The 18,283-nt window shown below is 38.5% G+C and overlaps 1 protein-coding gene across 9 annotated transcripts in view; it reads left to right on the forward strand.

The window, feature by feature from the left end:
• ZNF385B (zinc finger protein 385B) overlaps positions 1-18,283 on the forward strand; it is a 258,525-nt gene that overhangs the window by 154,946 nt on the left and 85,296 nt on the right. For all 9 annotated transcript variants that reach the window (XM_089519651.1, XM_089519647.1, XM_089519646.1 and 6 more), the window contains one exon: positions 16,224-16,363. In XM_089519651.1, coding sequence (XP_089375777.1) covers positions 16,224-16,363 — 140 coding nt within the window. The remainder of the gene's footprint in view (positions 1-16,223; positions 16,364-18,283) is intronic.

The raw sequence follows: 18,283 nt of genomic DNA on the forward strand, positions 1-18,283 counted from the left end.
AGCATTCACGGATTTTGTTATCCATGTGGGATCTTGGAACCAAGCCCCAGTGTATAACAAGGGTCCACTGTATGTGGAAGTAGGACCCTTGCCTGTGATTCATAAGGTGACCCAAAGGGTGGGTGGGTAAAGATAATGGACTCTGTGGTCCAAAGCACACTGCAGAAACAATCCAGTTTGAGACCACTTTAACTGTCCTTGCTCAATGCTAGTGAATCCTGAGAACTGTAGTTTATTGTGGCACCAGAGCTTTCTGACAGAGAAAGCTGAATGTCTCACAAAACTGCAATTCCCAGAATTCCCTAGCATTGAGCAAGGGCAGTTAAGGTGGTCTCAAACTGGATTATTTCTGCAGTGTGTTTTGGACCTATATCCAGTGTAGCATACCCTTCAACATTTCACAGATGAAAATGGAGACACATGTGGCCAAGCAACCTAAGAGTGTAGTATAGATGGCAAAAGTTATTCATGAAGAAGATCAGGCAAATTAGGAGAGGCTGCAGCAGTTTGCTTTTGCCTCAGCCAGCAGGAAAGGGCAAGGTTCTGTCCCTCCTCTGCTCTTTCCCTTCTAAATTAGTTGAGAACAGTCTACTTTGCACTTGGAACTCAGTCTGCAGCAGCTGACGTAAGGGGTGGACAAAGTGGGGGAAGTAAGAGAAGAAAGAAACCAGGAGATTTTAAAAGCAACTGAAAACGTGAAATGACAGAGGATTAATTGGTACTGACCCTGCCAAGTCAGGATAGTTAGATGATATGGTATAGCACTTTTCAAGTCCCCTTGACTTTAGTGGGAGAGTTGTGGAATGTCCTTGGCTTCACAAAAAGAAAAAGAAAAAGACTTTTCCCTTTGTGATGCAGGTTGAGTTTCCCTTATCTGAAATGCTTGCATGTTTGAGATTTTTTAGGATTTTGGAATATTTGCATTTACATAATGAGATATCTTGGAGACATACATAATATAGTATTTATTAATTTTGTTCCTGAAACAGTTTGTGTACACTGAGCCATGAGAAAACAAAAGTGTCTGTCATCACCTCAGCCAGCCACCCTTATGGACAACTTTCAATTTTCGAGTATTTTGGATTTGGGAATTCTGGATAAGGGATACTCAACCTGTAAACAGTGCCATGTTGTATCGCTACTGCTATATTAGTAAGAGTGGTGGCAGCAGCCAAACTAGTAATGGCTTAGTACTGAAATGTTAAAACAGTGTTCAATCAGACGCATACCTTATGTTTTGTATTCAACTGTGTAATTGCAGATATCGTAATGTAACATTTATATCCCATTTTGCAGTAGGTTTTTACCTTGTTGACTTGGAATGCTTAATGAGACAGTGTTACCAGTCAGAAAGTCTTGTCTTTGTCTCTTTAATCAGTTTTTAGGGAAAAGGAAAAAAAAAATGAAAAAGCAGAGGCAAAACATGAGAGATTTACAAATGGAAAATGAATTCTTTGGGCACCTCCACATCCCACATCAAAATTCCTAATCTGGAAATACCCTTACTTTGTTTTCCACCTGCATATATTTATATATACTGTACATCTTAGTTTACTTAATGCAACTTTCTTCAAGGACATTATGCACACTTACTGTTTTCTGCTCTCTCAAAGATTTTGCCACTGTTTACTGAATTATGGATCAGGCTGAATATTTATGACCTTCCTGAATTCTGTATTGCTTGATATTTCCTAATTTGCTATCTCCAGCTTGTGTGTATGTTTAAAATAAGAATTCATTCACAAAGTCAAAGTTCACTCCAGGCAGCTTTTAATTACTTCCCTGCATAGCAAATGAAGCAGATACAAACCTAGGTATGCATCCAGCCTAAGCATTTGGCTATGGTGCCAGCATATTACCAAGGCAATATGAGTGTGAGGACATTTGTGAGAGCATGTTACAGCAGCCATTGGTAGATCCAGTTGCAAACATATTTGTAATTATGCAGTGAGTTGGTAAGAGTAGAATTAACATTTATCTTGTTAAAACTGAACTAATTGAACTGAGCTTTGAGCAGGTGGTCTGTGGGTCTACCAAAGGCAAATTATTAATGGAAATAAATTTTCATACTTGAAGTATGAACCTTATCATTTTGACATATTTTCATCATTTTTCATAGCACTTCATGCATCTCTGCACTTTAGAAACCATTAGGGTCATCCTTCTTCTTTGTAGCTCAGTATTGTAGCATGTGAACTTTTAAAAGAAAAAAGATGGGTGCTGTGATATTTACCAGATAGAATCCATCAGTGAATTATACAGAGTTTATAGGTTTAACCAGAAAACGATGCATACTCCAGAAAATTCAGATCGTTTGGTGCTGAATTACATCATGTGTCTACTTATGTCACATTTTATGAACTTCATTGGGAGCACTGGTCAAAAATGGGATGCAAATCTATTAAGCCAACAAACATGTAAATAGTACCTCAGTCCTTAATGTTCTTACTGTTGTGGGAGACTTACATCACAATCTATAATTCTGGAGCAGTGCTACATCCTGAACTCTGATTTGAGCACTGAAGCTAGGTCTTAAGCTTCGATCCTATGAAACTTTATTCCAAACTGTGTCTCCCTTTGTTCATTAGTGCTTCTTTCCAGATAAGTATGTACACTGGGTAGGTACATATAAGTATGTACAAGTATGAGACACTTGAACTGCCTCCTGAAGGTTAGTAGTAGTTCTAAAAGTCATATGACACTACCACACATAATCAGGGATGGGCAATCATATGTTTGCTTGACTACAAATTTCAACATAGATTAGTATTATGCAATTAAATGGATTATTGGAGTAGATCATGGACTTTAACATAAGTTACCATATAAAAACAAAACAAAACAGAGAAGCAAGGAAATGTGGCTTTATCACAGGACTTGAAGGGTTTCATGGATCAAGAGGGTGACCAATAAAGAAAAATTAAGCAGCATACATAAAGACTAAGAAATCATAAAACACAAAAGGTTCAGAAAAAACAAATAGTTTAATCATACAATGGGGAACAACAAATACATGCATCTTTACAGTTCATTATTCAGGGGATAATGAACGAGGAAAAGGAAAAGGAAAAAAAAAGAGGAGTACATGTTTCAGCAAACTTTTTAACTACAATGAACAATATGAAGATCAGGATAGGCAGTCTTGCATAAGTAAACAAAAACATTTTGATTCTTCCGGAGATCATTTGAATGCTTATTTTGAAATGCATGCATTATCTATTATTTTCTTTCACCAGCCTCCAACTTTCTTATGATTTCCATTTTTGGTTATAGATCAGAGTTTCCTAGGGGTATCTGGTGAGGCAGGCTTACCTGCTCTCTCCTTTTCTCCCAGTTTTGTTTTTTATGCATTCTCAGTAAGGGATTCTGGAGGCAGCAGCTGCTGCTTACCTTGCTTGTTGTAGGCAGGCACAAACAGCTCCAGTTGGGTTGGCTAGGGTCAAATCTCGTTCTTTCCTAGCTCAAGCTTTGTTGCATTGTTTACTGCAGACATCTGCTGCAACCTGATATTGATCGGGTGTTTCACAAGCCCTCCTTCACCAACCTCTCAGTGCCAATGTTGCTTTAAAAAGCCAGCTAAACAACTATGAAAAAGTGGGTGGTGAGCAGGTGTAAAAAGGCTTTATAAGAAGTAACTTCTTTTTCATAGGCTTTGTTAACGGAGGTATGCTTTGCTTTGTGTACTCTCTAATGCTTTCATTACAAATTTTACCACTGTACCATATACTGTACATTTGTATTAAGTCACTTAAGTTTCCTTCTTTCTCATGCCTTCTCTTTTCATCACAGTCATGATTGAAAGGTTAGAGCCGTATTTTTGTCTCCCCATCTTTCTTTTGTTTTTAATTACTTTTTTCTTCTTTCTTTGTGTTTTTTCTTTTGTCCCCCCCCCCCCATTTTCTTTATCTTTGATTGTGTATTATTTTGATTGTAAATTAGCTTGTCTGTGCTGAAAATTATTATTATTATTATTATACCCCGCCCTTTTCCCAAAACTGGGACTTAGGGCAGCTTACAATATTAAAAAAACACTGCAATAAAAAGCATACAAAAATAGTACATTAAAATGGAATTAAATTACTTCAATAGTAAAACAAATTGCATGTTAAAGTATAAAATACAGTTTCAAAAAATAAAATATTAAATCACTTTAAACGTTGTAATAGCCTAGCCCCGTTCTTTAAAACCTTTCTGTTTTAAATGCCTGTCTGAACAGGAATGTCTCAGCCTGCCAGTGGAAGGACTTCAAGGAAGGGGCCCTTGTGGCCTCCCTGGGCCAGTAGTTGAAACAATTTAAATTACTGCTTTTACAGCAAACAGAAAAAAGTACAGTGCATGTTGGGAATAATCACTTTTTGTTCAGGAGAGGATGTGTAGCATGTGAATTGTACATAAGAAAGCGGGAAGAGGTCTGTGTAAACGCCCCATCTGTCTGAAATTCTGGAAAGCCAGTGACAGCCAGCTAGACGATACTTAGCAATGGTGTAACTCAATATAACACAACTTCCACTGTTCTGTGAATGTATATCTGTGCAAATATCTCATAGGTTTAAGGTTTTAAAAATGCACACAGATCATTTGACCACAGGGATAAATGTCGGAACATTTGAACAGGAGCAACAGATCATAGTGGGCTCCTCTAAACAGATCCACATCTGAGTGAAAGACTTGTGAACATAGCACACCGCAGAAGCTGACAAACAACTGCCTCATCTTTGTGCTCCTCATCTTTCTTCCCCAATCTTCTTTTTCCTCCCTTCTATCACTTTAGCTCCCAACCTCTCTGTCTCTCTCTCTCCCCCACTCCCTTTTCTCATAAAACCTGAAGTGTAACAAGCAATTTACACTAAGTAAAAATGCATAACTATAAAACACGAAGTGGGGAAAGAGTGGGAGGTGGGTGGGCAGAGGGAGAAAATGGGAGCCGGTAATTAAACTTGTAAAAAGCCTGAACATCTAAACAAACTTAACGGCACACACAAAAAGGCCCTTTTCAAACAGATAATCTGTAGCCAACATAAGGTTAAAAGTGAGAATGTGCATGTGATAAAGCCGTTTCTTCTATAAAAGTTATTGTCGTTAAAAATAGCCTGAAAGGTGTGGATGGGAAAGAGTTGGGGTAAATAAAATCGCGAATCAAAGGTATTCTGTCCACAGACTGAGGTTTTTCTGTTGTTGGTGGTGTTATTTCTTTCCTACCTCTCCTCAAGGCTTGAGGTGGGGTACAACATGTTAAAACACAATTAAACAAACCCACAGTTAAAATGCAATACTATAAAAGCATTAAAATACACTTACAAGAGTTCATATACAGATTAAAAACTCATGATTTAAAACTGACTGGATATGCCTGCTGGACGAGATATGTCTTTAGCGCTGTTTTAAATTCAGCTTTCTTTCAAGCCCCCACTACATTTTGTCAAAAATGGGCTAAAAATGAATTGGTCCTCTCTCTCCTTCAGAGCGAATGAGTAGATGCATGTCTTCCTCTCAGCCTAACATTACAGGATAGACGGGTAATATCGGTTATGCTTTATGATAGGAGCGAATGGCGTGTAGTAGCCTTTGTGTGATACTGTATCTAGTAAGCTACGCTGGATTTCAGGGAAGACAGCTTACAAATCTTTCTAATGGATAGTTGTTCCCAGGGTTCACTATTACTTTTTAAAAACAGTTTGTATTTCTCACACTAAATTGTCCTTATCATTAAAACTCTAATTAAATTGTAAACATCTGTTACATTCATAATTATAATGAACATTGGCAGCTACATCTTGCTTGTGCCAGTGTGCTTTCTTGCTTAGGTCCAATTTGCATACAAATTTGATTGGGCATTGGTGTAAATGTGCCTGACCTTTAGAGGAAATGTTGGCAGGATTCTGTTTTTGATGTGATCGTTCTTGATGGAAGTGAATCGCGCCAGCCCCTCTGGTTATCTTTAACCTGCTAGTATTGTCAGGAATGTTTAGGGAGAAAGAGAGACGCACTAGCCTGACAGTGGCCTCACAATAGAAAGAGACAGGGAAATGCTAATACATTTTTGCAAGCACAGGCCCTTCTTCTAAAGCTGAGACCCAATGCATGTTTGCCAATGGCAGCAGTGACTGGTGGTTTCCATGTCGCTGAGACAGTTACGTGACATTGAATTTTAGTTTAAACTTTAAGGGAGCTATCCAAGAGGATGAACATGTTTTACAGGATAGGATCTGGCACTTTGGATAACTCCTTAAAAAGTTCAGAATAGCCCCACAGCAGATTCACTGTCCAGTTGGCATGGAAGCCACCAGCTGCCATTCCCTGTAAGTCCTGTTGAACATGGTAAAATTTACTTTTAAATAAACAGTCAAAAGGATTGAGCTGTAAATTACCCCTCTAAATAAATTATGGATTCCCCCCTCAATTTGTTAATTATTTTAGTATATTCTTGGAAACAAATCTGTACTTTAGCCTAGTGTGTGCAACTGCAGTGAAGTTGCTAGGAGACACCTCTAAAGTTCTGAGAAGCTCTTAAAGACATTTGAAAAATCATTCCTTAAACAGCACTTATGTGATCCTTTACACATCCCAGTTTACTCCCAGGCACGCAAATATAGCATTACACCAGTAAAAGCATCAGTGCATCTTTTCTTGGTAATAGATTCCACTATATTCAGTGAGTCTTATTCCCAGTTATGTATACACAGGAATGCAACCTTAAAATATGTATTTACTTGTTGTTTTTCAGGGATCTGGGAAAGTAGGGAAAAGATGGGAGTTTCTCTCCAGGTCAGATTTTAATCTTAGCCAAAGAAGAGTGCAAACCCTCATGAAACATTCTCCTTTTAAGTCTGGCATCACACTGGGTATCCAAACTCAGATTTACTGGGAGTTTAGCCAGCACCTTAAAGCCAGCTATTATGGAGGTAGACATGCTCCAACAGCTGGCAACTTAATTGCTAATACTGCATCACATCTGCCCCCCAAAGCAGCTGCTTATCCACCCCCCTCTGGGCCCTGTTATAGTTTTAACCAGCTCTAGCTAAAAAAAAAATCTTAAATTCTTTCACTGTTCTTCTTGCCTCGTCCCAAACTCAAACTGTAAACACCATCCATTAGCTTGTGTTTCCCTCTCCCAAACTCTTATGAGTTTTAAATCCTTAAAACTAAAGTCATCAAAGAATATTTGCTCCTTTTATTAAACCTCTTCTCTCCAACAGCCAACTTTTTAGGCAAACCCGCTGTACAACTCACGATTGTTAAATTCTTAAGGTGATAAAAGATTGAGAGCTATTGGCGCGTGCTAATAGACTTCGCTTTGACAATGGTCATAAAAATTCCTAATTGGGAGGAAGATATGTACTGTATTTAAATAAAGTATGTGGATATCATACTGGACTCTGTGGTGTTAATAACTCAGGGTAAACACTATTAAAACTTTAGACATTATTCTGCTTTTTTTTTAATCATTTCCTGCTGATATATTTTTCACTGCAGATTTGGAGAAGATGATATTTGCATGTTAGAGTGCCTTTAGCTGGGTTTTTTGTATTTATGAATACACTTGAATAAGCTCCTGACTTACAGATAATTAAGCACAACTGTCAATGTGCTTCTCAGGCTTATGCAAACTACAGGCACTGGCTTACTTAGAAGATTTTAAAGAAAGTTTTGCATTCAATAAACAATGGGGGAGGAAAGGCGATTGTATTTTAACACATTATCTGTCAGGATAAATTCCCCACAAAGCAGGAACATAGCCAGGTAAGGACATTAACAACTGTTTGTGATTATTTGCTTTTCAGCTGTATTTCAAACTATGCCTTCCAAAATGGTACTCACTGCAGTGCCTAAAAATAAATGTAAATGACAGACCCAGATGACAGTATATGCAACTTGTTTGTGATCAAGACAGATTCACAAACTGCAGAACTATGACTTCAGGTCTACCAATGATGGGTCTCTGACTGAAATATTCTGTACAGCTATGTTGAGCAAACCTTCTGTGGAGCAAATAGGTAAGAGGAAGGCAATCTATGTACCAGAAATAACTGTTGATCTGGTGAAGTGGGTTTAAATAAGTGCCCCTGGGACATATAAAATTGTACCTTTTAAATAGCCCGCGGGGTTTCAGCTGTCCTTTATTACATACCTTCTAGCATTTCATAAATAAAAACTGGAACATGTAGTCATCACAGAAAATGAATGAGGAAGAATGCACAAGCTTGAAGAAACTGCAGCAGCTTACTTTTTTCTGAGCCTACTGAGAAAGGCAAGATTCTGCCCCTTTTTTCCTCTCTCCCGCACTGAGTTAATTGAGTGCAAACTACTTTTGCACTTTGAACTCAGTTTGCTGCAACTGAAATAAGCAGAGGACAAAAGGGGAGTGTGAGAGGAGCAACTGGGAAATTTTAAAAGCAATGAAAAATATGGAAGAAGATATTCCCTATTTGAGGATTGAAAAGCTTTTGCTTTTATGTAGACTGAATGAGATGCCGAAAAGATCCTGGATTTTGGGGTGTGGGTCCTTCATAAAGACTGAAGTGTGTGCATATAATCTATGTATATGGACAATATGTTAATAAGAGGCACTTAGACTTCATATTGTAAAGATTTGTTTGTGAATAGGTTGCACCTAAGAATTTCAGAAGAAATCAACCTGTGCCTTATATATTGTGGGCCCTCCTTATCTGTGGACTTGCCATCTGTGGATTCCAGAATCTGCAGATGCCAAGCTCCCAATTGTCCCCAATGGTGGTGCATACACATGGCTACACTGCCATTAGGGACAGCCCCCTCAGTCCCACTGTCTGTGGGTGCCATGGAGGCCAGTAGAGGGCACCCCATTCCCGCAACGCCCTTCACCTGCTGCCAATCTGGGAGGCGAGTTAGGACAGAGGGGCGCTAGTGCCAGGAGTGGCATGGCTGGCGCCAGACTCCAGGCTCAGCCGCACCAGGGATGACAGAGTATAACAATAACATTTATTTTTATTTAAAAAAAACCACACCCATTTTCAAGTCCAAATATTAGTCTCAGCTATAGTAGACCCACTGAATTAATGTTCACTCAGTAAGTTTCCATTGATTCAGTGGGCTGCTCTAGTTGGGACCAAGAGTTAGATTTAGGCCACAGATATCTTTTATACTCCAACAAGTTGGCTTCAAATATACATTGACTTTGATATAGGGCCTGTATGTGGCAGCTTGACAAGATTTAGACAGCTGCCATACTGCAGAGATAAAGCAGTTTTTAAAGCTTGTTAACTTACATCACCCTATGTGATGGATTCCTAAGATTTGTAGTTTGGTAGGACCTCAGCACTCTCTGATATGGGTAGCTAAATGTCTCAGAAATCTAAAAACCCCAGAACTCCAAAGCATTGAGTCATGGCAGTTGAAGTGGTATCAAACTGTTTTATTTTTGCAGCCACAGTCAGGGAAGATGTATGTGGATTTGTAGGGCTGAGAAAAAAAAAGCTAGATGCTGTGATTGTATTGCATCATTGTGGTTTGAAATTAAATGTCGGGAAGGTGTGTGTGTGTGTTTGAGGGACAGCTGCTGCTCTTGAGGAAGGCAAATCAGTTTACTCTGAGAACTCAAAAAGATTTGGCATAATGAAGACGGGTGGCATAGTGCTTGCTCATTAATACAAGAATGATAGGGAAATACAGAGAGGAGCATCCAGCAAAGGATTATTGGATGAGACTGATGGGACTAGAGGCTGTATTGATGAACGAAGTGGAGAAGATAATGAAACATGTGGCCTGAGCTTTAAAAAAAAAAGATGGATTATGAAGGTGCGTTCGTGCTTGCCAGAATAATACAATTGATTCATTGAATGTGGCTGTAAGAGAGCCAACTATGAATTTGGCATCTATTTCATTGGGGTCTGGATAATTGCATCTGTTAGACTGATAATAGTTATGATAGTGCCATGATAAGTACAAATGCTTGTGATAAAAGTATCTTTTCATGTACCTGTTTTTAAAGTAATGGATGAAATCTTCCGTTAAATGTCTTAATTACTTGGTATTATCGAGATGAAACATATGGCATAAATTCACTGTAGCAATATCTCAGCTGATATTGCTAGCTCTTGATTGCTTGTTAAAGAAAGCTCTGCCTATTGGCAAAGTTATCCCGTTACTTCATGGCCACTCAAAGTTTTTGTGGTAAGCTTTCCATAGAAAATCATGAAATTATAGGAGGCGAAAGGTTTTCTTGATTTGTTTCCCTCCTGCCAGTTTCACTATCCAGCTTCTTGTTGTTTGTTTCAAACTTACGTTGATCTTAAGGCAAGCCTATCATAGGTTTTTCCCCCAGCAAGATTTGCTCAGAACAGGTTTATCATTGTCACCCTCTGAGGTTGAGTGAGTGTGACTTTCCCAAGGTCACCAGGAGGGTTTCCACGGTTGAGTGAGATTTGAACCCTGATCTCCTGGATTCCTAGTCCCACACTGAAACCACTGCAACATGCTAGCTTGTCTCACTATCCAGATACCTCATTATACCAATGAAGTAGCTGGCTAGGCTTGTCTTAACATCCAGATCACAAATCCAGGCTACCATTATGTTTCTGTGTCATAAATTGATTGAGAGTAGTCCTCATTTATGCAAGCTATTAGCAAGCTATATTAGAAAATCTATTTATCTGGGAGTGCAACTTTATATATGCAAGCAGTTATTAAATAAAAGCTAATCTGGACTGCTGGAAAAGGGATGGGGTAGGGAAATATATATGAGGCATCCATCCTAATAAACAGAGTGCACAGAGGCTTCACTTTTGCCTGTAGTCCAGAAGCGTCATTGCTGAACATTGAGAAGTCACCAGGAACCTTTTAGAACTTAGATCTTATAAATAAGATTTATGTAAATAAAGTGACTGATAGATCAACTCAACTTCTCCCCCAGATTTTTAAAAAATAAATTACTGTAGTTGCGGTATGAAAGTATTGTACCAGTTTAACATTATAAATGTGAAAGAAAGGGGTGTGTGTGGGGGTGTTCAATCTGGTAACCAGAAATGTAAAGGTTAAAAATTTCCCCTTAATAGGAATTTCTAGTCGTAACCAACAGTAGGGGACAGTGCTCATCTTCATTATTAAGCCAAAGAGCCAATGTTGTCAAAGACCACTCTGTGATCATGTGGCCAGTGTTCTGCACAGAATGCTGTTACCTTCCCACCTAAGCAGTACCTCTTTATCTGCTTGCACTTTTACAGGCTTTCAAACTGCTAGGTTGGCAGAAAACCAATAATGTAATGAGGGAATAAAGCTCAGTAGAAAATCTCTATTGCATTTCAACACATCATCAGTGGGACCACCCAAATGTACAGCTGGAGAAACAGAGACAGTGGGTACAGATGTGTGGCATTTACCCCTGTCTGTACTGTATTAGAAATTCTTAGGACAAGAGGGAGAAAAAACTCGTGGACCTATAATGCTTGTAAAAAGCTGTGCTAGTACCAGCTATTCACAAGGGGAAAAAATGGAACAGGAAGAATTTCATATGAATACCGGGGAAAAGCTCAGATAACTACAACTACATCGTCTCCAAATCTGCAAGCTGTTGACCATTTTGGAGTGGCCCTCAGAGGGTAAGGTGATTAAGAGAAGGGCTTCCCATCAGTGGCATCACTAGTGAGGGTGCATTGGTACAGCCCACAGCGAGTGATACCTCAGAAGGAAGGTGACACCTAGTTGGGCCCTCCTCCATGCATGTGCCATCCCCACATTCCCCCCGCACACTCCCCCACACGCTTCATCCACATGCTTCCCCTTCTTCCTGACACACAATCACCACAATGCACTATCACATCCTGCATGTGAGGAGGAAGCGTGTGCCACCCCCAGAAGCCCTGCACCTGGAATCCCCAGTGTAGGAATGTTACTGCTTCCCACGAAAATCTCAAATCCCAGGCAAGCTTTTGTGAGAAAATATAGTTCTTCAGATAGCCTGGACTAAAGTGATACAGAGCTTTTTTGCTGGTCCTAACCAGCAGTTTGAACTGAACACATACCAGTACCAGTAAAGTTGTATGTTCTGTTTAACTGGCCAGCAGTCAACAGACTGGCCACTACTTTGTGGATTAGTTGAAATTCCTGAACACATTTTAGAGGCAGTCCCACATAGAGTAATTTGACTGGGATATAATTGAGGTATGTGTCACCATGATCTCAGAGCTCTCCTTGCTGTCATGATTCAGGGATGAATGCATCCAATCTGAGAACCTGAACTTTCAAGGGGAGTGTAACCACATCTAGTACAGTATGTAAGAAAGACAGACCTAGAACTAAAGATGTGCAGTCAAATTTAGATCTCAATATGCCAGAAATAAAATGAAACTAAAAGAGTTTTTTTTAAAATTGAAAGTAATAAAGGCAGAGAAACAGGGACATGAAACAGAAAAAGAGATTGGAATTTAACAAGCAACAAAGAACTAGAAAAACTGGAGGAGAATCCAAAGAGGTTGAAGTAATAATGTTTTGAAAGACTGAAGTAATGTCAGTTTGGAAGTTAGAGGGGCAGAAATCTAATTTTTAATGATAATCAGTGTCTAATGATGTCTCAGGTCAAAAGAAAAAAATATGAAGAAGTTGGAAATAAAAAATGAACAGGAGCCATAGAATCAGTGCATTTGAAGATAAGTAACAAGATCTTAAACAGAATATAAAAAGGAAATACAAGCCAGTGGAGAGAAATGAAACAAGATCATTTTTGCATGCATAAAAAATAAGACAGCCAGCAGAATGTACAACAGAAACCAGTGTCTTAAAGCTGGAATAGACAAGACTAGCTGAAAGAATATTAGAGTGATCCATTTGGTACAAAATAAGTGACCAAAGTATGGTCAGAATCCAGAGGAAGGAGAATCAAGTTTATCAGTATTAGTAAACTAAAAATAACAACACACAATAAATAGTGAAATCTGAGAAAATAAGGAAAGAGAAGGGTCAAAATAGCATCAAAATTTGAATCTATTAGAGTCTGCCTTGCAGAGAGAGAACATCAACTGACATATCCAACTCCTCCTAGAGTGTGTTCTCCAGCGATGCTTGGTATCCCCCACTTGCAGGTTAGGATTCCGGATTATTTTCAAACCCTTTCACTGCTGGTGTCAAGGAAGGCCTTTTTGTTTGCAAGATTGAATGTACACCCCTCAAATGTGACCAGGGGCAGATATTTGCAGACCCCATTTTTAATCGTGTATGTTACTGTGATCAAGCTCCAGATGTTCTCCATCATATTGTATCGCTTTGTCCATTGTATATAATTCCGAGGGAAAATGTTAAGAAGCTTATTGGAAATGAATATCTGTTTGGATGGGTTATCAGTAGAATACTTATTGGAAGATCGGAACCTGCTTATTACCAGGTTAATGGCCAGTTTTCTGGAGGAGGCAACAAGATTATGGCTTAAATTTTAATAACAATCCTGAAGTTTTATTTTAAATGTATGTTGTTGTTGTATGCCTAATAAAGGTTGACTGACTGACTGACTGACATCAAGATTTTAACAGAGAAGAGAAATTGTAACTTCCTAATAAATGAAAAATAAGAAATCACTTCTTTTTTTAAAAAAAATGTAGCTTTTAAGAATGATCAAAGAGCCACAAGAAAGCACCAAAAAGACACAGTGAAAGATTAATAAATAAGATAAACCTGAAAACTGAGCATCATCAGCTCAGACATGATAATTGACACCTCCCTAGATGTATTCAAGAGGCATTTGAAGACCTTCCTATTCCGCCAGGCTTTTCCTCATGAGCATTAATGTTATCTTTATCTCCCCTTGATGATGCATACTGTTCAAGCCAGCTATTTGTTATGGTTTTTAATGTTTTTAATTGTTTTTAAGATAACTGGTTTTAGATGATGTATGGGATGGGTGGTTGGTTTGCACATTGCTGGGGATATATGTTATTGTTTAACTGTTGTTGTTGTACTTTTTCATGTTGGGAACCGCTGTGATCTGCACAGGAACAGCGGTATATAAATAAAAAAAGTATTTTATTATTATTATACAAATGTACATATTATAAGTACGTCATTAATATCTGTTTTATAGCCCCATTTTAATAAGCTTTATGTGTTTTATATGTTTTATGCGTTTTATACACACTTTGTTGTCTAATGGCCTGTTGGCTGAAATAAAGATATATATATATATATATATATTATTATTATTATTATTATTATTATTATAAAAAACCCCACAGTAAAATAGAATCTAAAGGATTAAATTAAGTAATAAAATGCAAAGGGGCTTGTTGGACCTTTATGAGTTCCAACCGATGGAGGAAAAGTAAAGAAGAGCCATAAATGGAAATGTAAATACCATTAAAATAATAAGACAAAAAACAAGACAGGCCAGAGCCATGAAAACCAAGAAGAAAAGAATATTCAACCTTCTTGAACTAGAGGGTGGATAATCATGACAAAGAACAGAGCAGAATATTGACAATGTTTTTTAGGTAGGAAAAGAACAATACATGGATTAACATGTAAATCATTTCCTCTCAACCAACAGGATATATATACCCCCACTCTCTTACATACCAGCATTCTTTGAAGATGCTAGCCACAGTTGCTGGTGAAATGTCAGGAATAAACTCTTCTAGAAACGGCCTCATAGCCCAAAAAACGGATGGCCCTTTAGGGATGATGCCACCCTTTTGAATGTCAAGTTGGGGCCACGGGAACCGCACACCATGCCCCCAACCCAGCTTTTTGCTGGCACAAAAAGAAGCTGCAAAATGCTACTCCTTTTTGAGCCAGCAAAAAGCCAGCTTTTCTGCCTCTGTTGCAGCTTTGTGGTGCTCCTGTGGCATGCAGCATATAAACACCAATGACAACACTACAAAGGTGCCCACTGTGTGGTCGAGCAGGTGGCATGACGCCAGCTTGGGGGTGGCTTCAGAGCATGCAGCATCTAAACACCGTGCTCTGACACCATCCCCAAGCTGTTTTGCCCCTAAACTGAGGCTGTTGTAGTTTGGCCAAGACAATAATGCTAGGAAAGGTGGAGGGCAGTAGAAAAAGAGGAAGACCACTTGCCAGATGGTTGGATTCAATCAGAGAGGCCACAGGTATGAGCCTGCAGGACCTGAGCAGAGCAGCAGAGGACAGGGATTTTGGGAGACTTCTTAGCCACAGGTTGCCATGAGTCAAGGTTGACTTGAGGGCAGTTAACAACAAGAACAATTTCATTCATCCTGTACCTATGCACTAACATCAAATCATATTGTTAGCCTTGATTAGAATAGAGTCACAGAATCTAGGCAAACTTAGGCAGCCAAGATTTATGTATGGTCTACTGATTCACTGGATTTGCTATACTGTAGTTGGAATTAATAGTTGGATTTAGAGTCTGCCTTCCAGTCAAAACAACTACACTTCATTTTAGTACCTATCAATACTAAAATATCAATATAGTAGATGAAATGCTACAATCCATTCCGTGTCATAAATATAAGGATGGAAATGGCTCTGGGGAAGGGGGGCACTGAGGGGTATATAAAATAATTTGTTAAAATGTAATAGAATGTAGGGAGATATTTGTTTATAGAAATATTATAGACAAATTAAATTAGAAATAAAAAAATGTTGCATAGTTTTGTTGGAAAATGCCGGGGGAATTTGCTAGTGTGGTATCTCTAGATGTACCACTAGAAATGCCACAATAAACCTGCATTTACATGTTCTCTTTTTGACTACTGGTCTGAAGTAGATGCAGATAAAATACAACAAAATAAAACAAAACACCAAATTATGCAAATTCAAAATCTAAATCTATTCATAGGGACTAAGGAAAAATCCCCTCTCTTTCAGCTTGGAATGAGCCCTGAGCTGATTATTACATAGCCAATGTTGAATAGCCAAGACATCTGGTCTCAAGAGGTGCCCTTTTACAGCACTTCATCTAGGCAGAGTAGTTAAATTGTACAACAGACCTTCTCTACACATGCCAACATAATTTAGGCATCTTATGTCTCTGCCAGAACTGAACACTTTTGACTAGGTAGAAGTCCTTTCTGATACCTCTAAGAGCGTGGATTTCACAATTGCATTAATTCTTAACACAAATATTTAATGATTATTTAGTTCAGACAGGATACATAGAGAAATATTTGGATAGGCATTAATGCCTGCCCTGTGTGGATTAAAGTTAAGGTAGTAATTTTTTTTTTAAAAGAAAACATTATTTTAGAAAAGGAAACATTCTTTCATTTTTTCCCTCTCTACAGGCAGTACCTGCCATACTACTACTCTTCCCATTGTCCGAACATCTACGCTGATGATGCAGCCTTCACTGGATATCAAACCATTTATGCCTTTCCAAGTGGATGGCAGTTCTGCAGTTGGACTCTTCCCAAATTTTAACACTGTAAGTAACATATATTGCACTATTTTCCACCACCTTCACTTTCTTTGCAGCCTGCAGAGCATAATCAACAGTATTGGTCATTGCTAATTGCAGAAGGACGAGTATCATCATAAGCATAATTAATCTGTGTGAAACTGGATATTTTAACCCATTACACCATTTGATTGTGTGTAGCCTCTGCTGAATACAGAATACCTGGTCTTGGCTTTTGTATTCTAAACAACTGTAGTTGCACTACAGGCCTTAAATTTAAAAAAAATATTCTGTGACTTCAGAGCTTGAAACTAAGATATTGTAAGTAATGGTGTAACCTGCATTTTGGAGTAACAAGGGAACAACAATGGTCTTTCTTTTTTTTAAAAGGTAGTGGCTGGTAATATTGCTACTTTCTTCCCTTTATTAAGCAACACATTTTTCTTAATATTTTTGTGGAGCTAAGTATCTTTTTGAAAGTCTTTTCAACTTCAAAATTTAAGCCATTTTGTTCTCTTTTTAAAATGGATCATTAGCAATGAGTTACTTTTGGGACTGTGTAATGAATTATATAATGAATTACTTTAAAAAGTAGTTTACATGCTCTGTTTCATATGACAAATATGAAAGATTCTGGCAGCAGCATCCCTTGGAGGCCCTATGCTAACATAAAAATAGTTGTGCAAGTGTTCCACTTTCTGAGAGGCTGTGGTTCTTTATTGTGCAATTTTGGCATTCAGCATAACTGTTGTTATTCTGTGTTGTTGTATGGTGACCCTAAGGTGATCCTATGATGGGATTTTCATGGCAAGATATGTTCAGAGGAGGTTTGCCACTCCCTTCCTTTGAAGCTGAGAGACTATGACTTATCCAGTGTCACCCAGTGGGTTTCTATGGCTGAGTGGGGATTTGAACCCTGAGCTCCAGAATCATAATTAAATGATCAAACCACTACATACTCTGCCTCCCTAGCATAAGTATATTATTACATATTTATGCTGAATTTGCATAGGATCCTGGTCATAGTCATTATTGTCTCTCTATGTTGTTGTTGTGTGCCTTCAAGACATTTCCAATTTACAGCAACCCTAAGGTGACCTTATCATGGAGCTTTCTTGGCAAGTTTCTTCAGAGGGGGTTTGCCATTGCCATCCCTTGCGGCTGAGAGAGTGTGACTTGTCCAAGGTCACCCAGTGGATTTATGTGGCTGAGCTGGGATTTGAACCCTGGTCTCCAGAGTCCTAGTCCCTCATTAGTCTTACCTATAGCAAATGTTTTCCAGATACTTGGAAAATCCACTTTTTCTGTATTCTCTAAATATCATCCACTCACTCTCTGCAATGCCCCCCTACAGAGATTAGTAGATTATATCTTTCCTAGGTAACCGTTAAAGAGATTTGTGTATTCCCTCTCCTCTTACTTTGAGATTATAAGATTCAGTCAATGAAAGAACATTCAATTTTTGTCTTTTCTTGCAGCATGTGGTTTTGTGCTAGGGTCATACTGAGGCTATGTGCTTCTCTTTCTGCAAAGTACCTTGTTCCACTTGAACACACATTGGTGATTTTGTATGTGTGTATGGATACATAGCCTTGCCTTGCAACAGGAATTGGTTTGAATTGTGTGTGGGTTTTTTTAAATGCACCCAATTCTGTCTTCCTTTCATTTAAATCTAAGTATCTGTAGCATATCTGGCAATAGATTATATTCCTAAAAACTCATCAGTTAGGTTGCATGAAATGTAATGCAGAACCTTGCAACATTATAGATGGAATTTTAGAATTAGCAACCAGTTTTGGGGGAGGGAACTTTTTACATTCATATTGCTGGGCTTTTGATCCCTTTCCAAGAAATTAGCAAATTCATTTTAAAGCTGGGAGAGTGCCATGTGGAAAAATTGGGAATCTGCCATTTACATGCCAAAATATTTGGGAGAAATCATACCTA

This window comes from Sceloporus occidentalis, unplaced genomic scaffold (assembly GCF_023333645.1).
Source record: "Sceloporus occidentalis isolate IW3139 unplaced genomic scaffold, rSceOcc1.0.p SCAF_4, whole genome shotgun sequence".
Classification (NCBI taxonomy): Eukaryota; Metazoa; Chordata; class Lepidosauria; order Squamata; family Phrynosomatidae; genus Sceloporus; species Sceloporus occidentalis.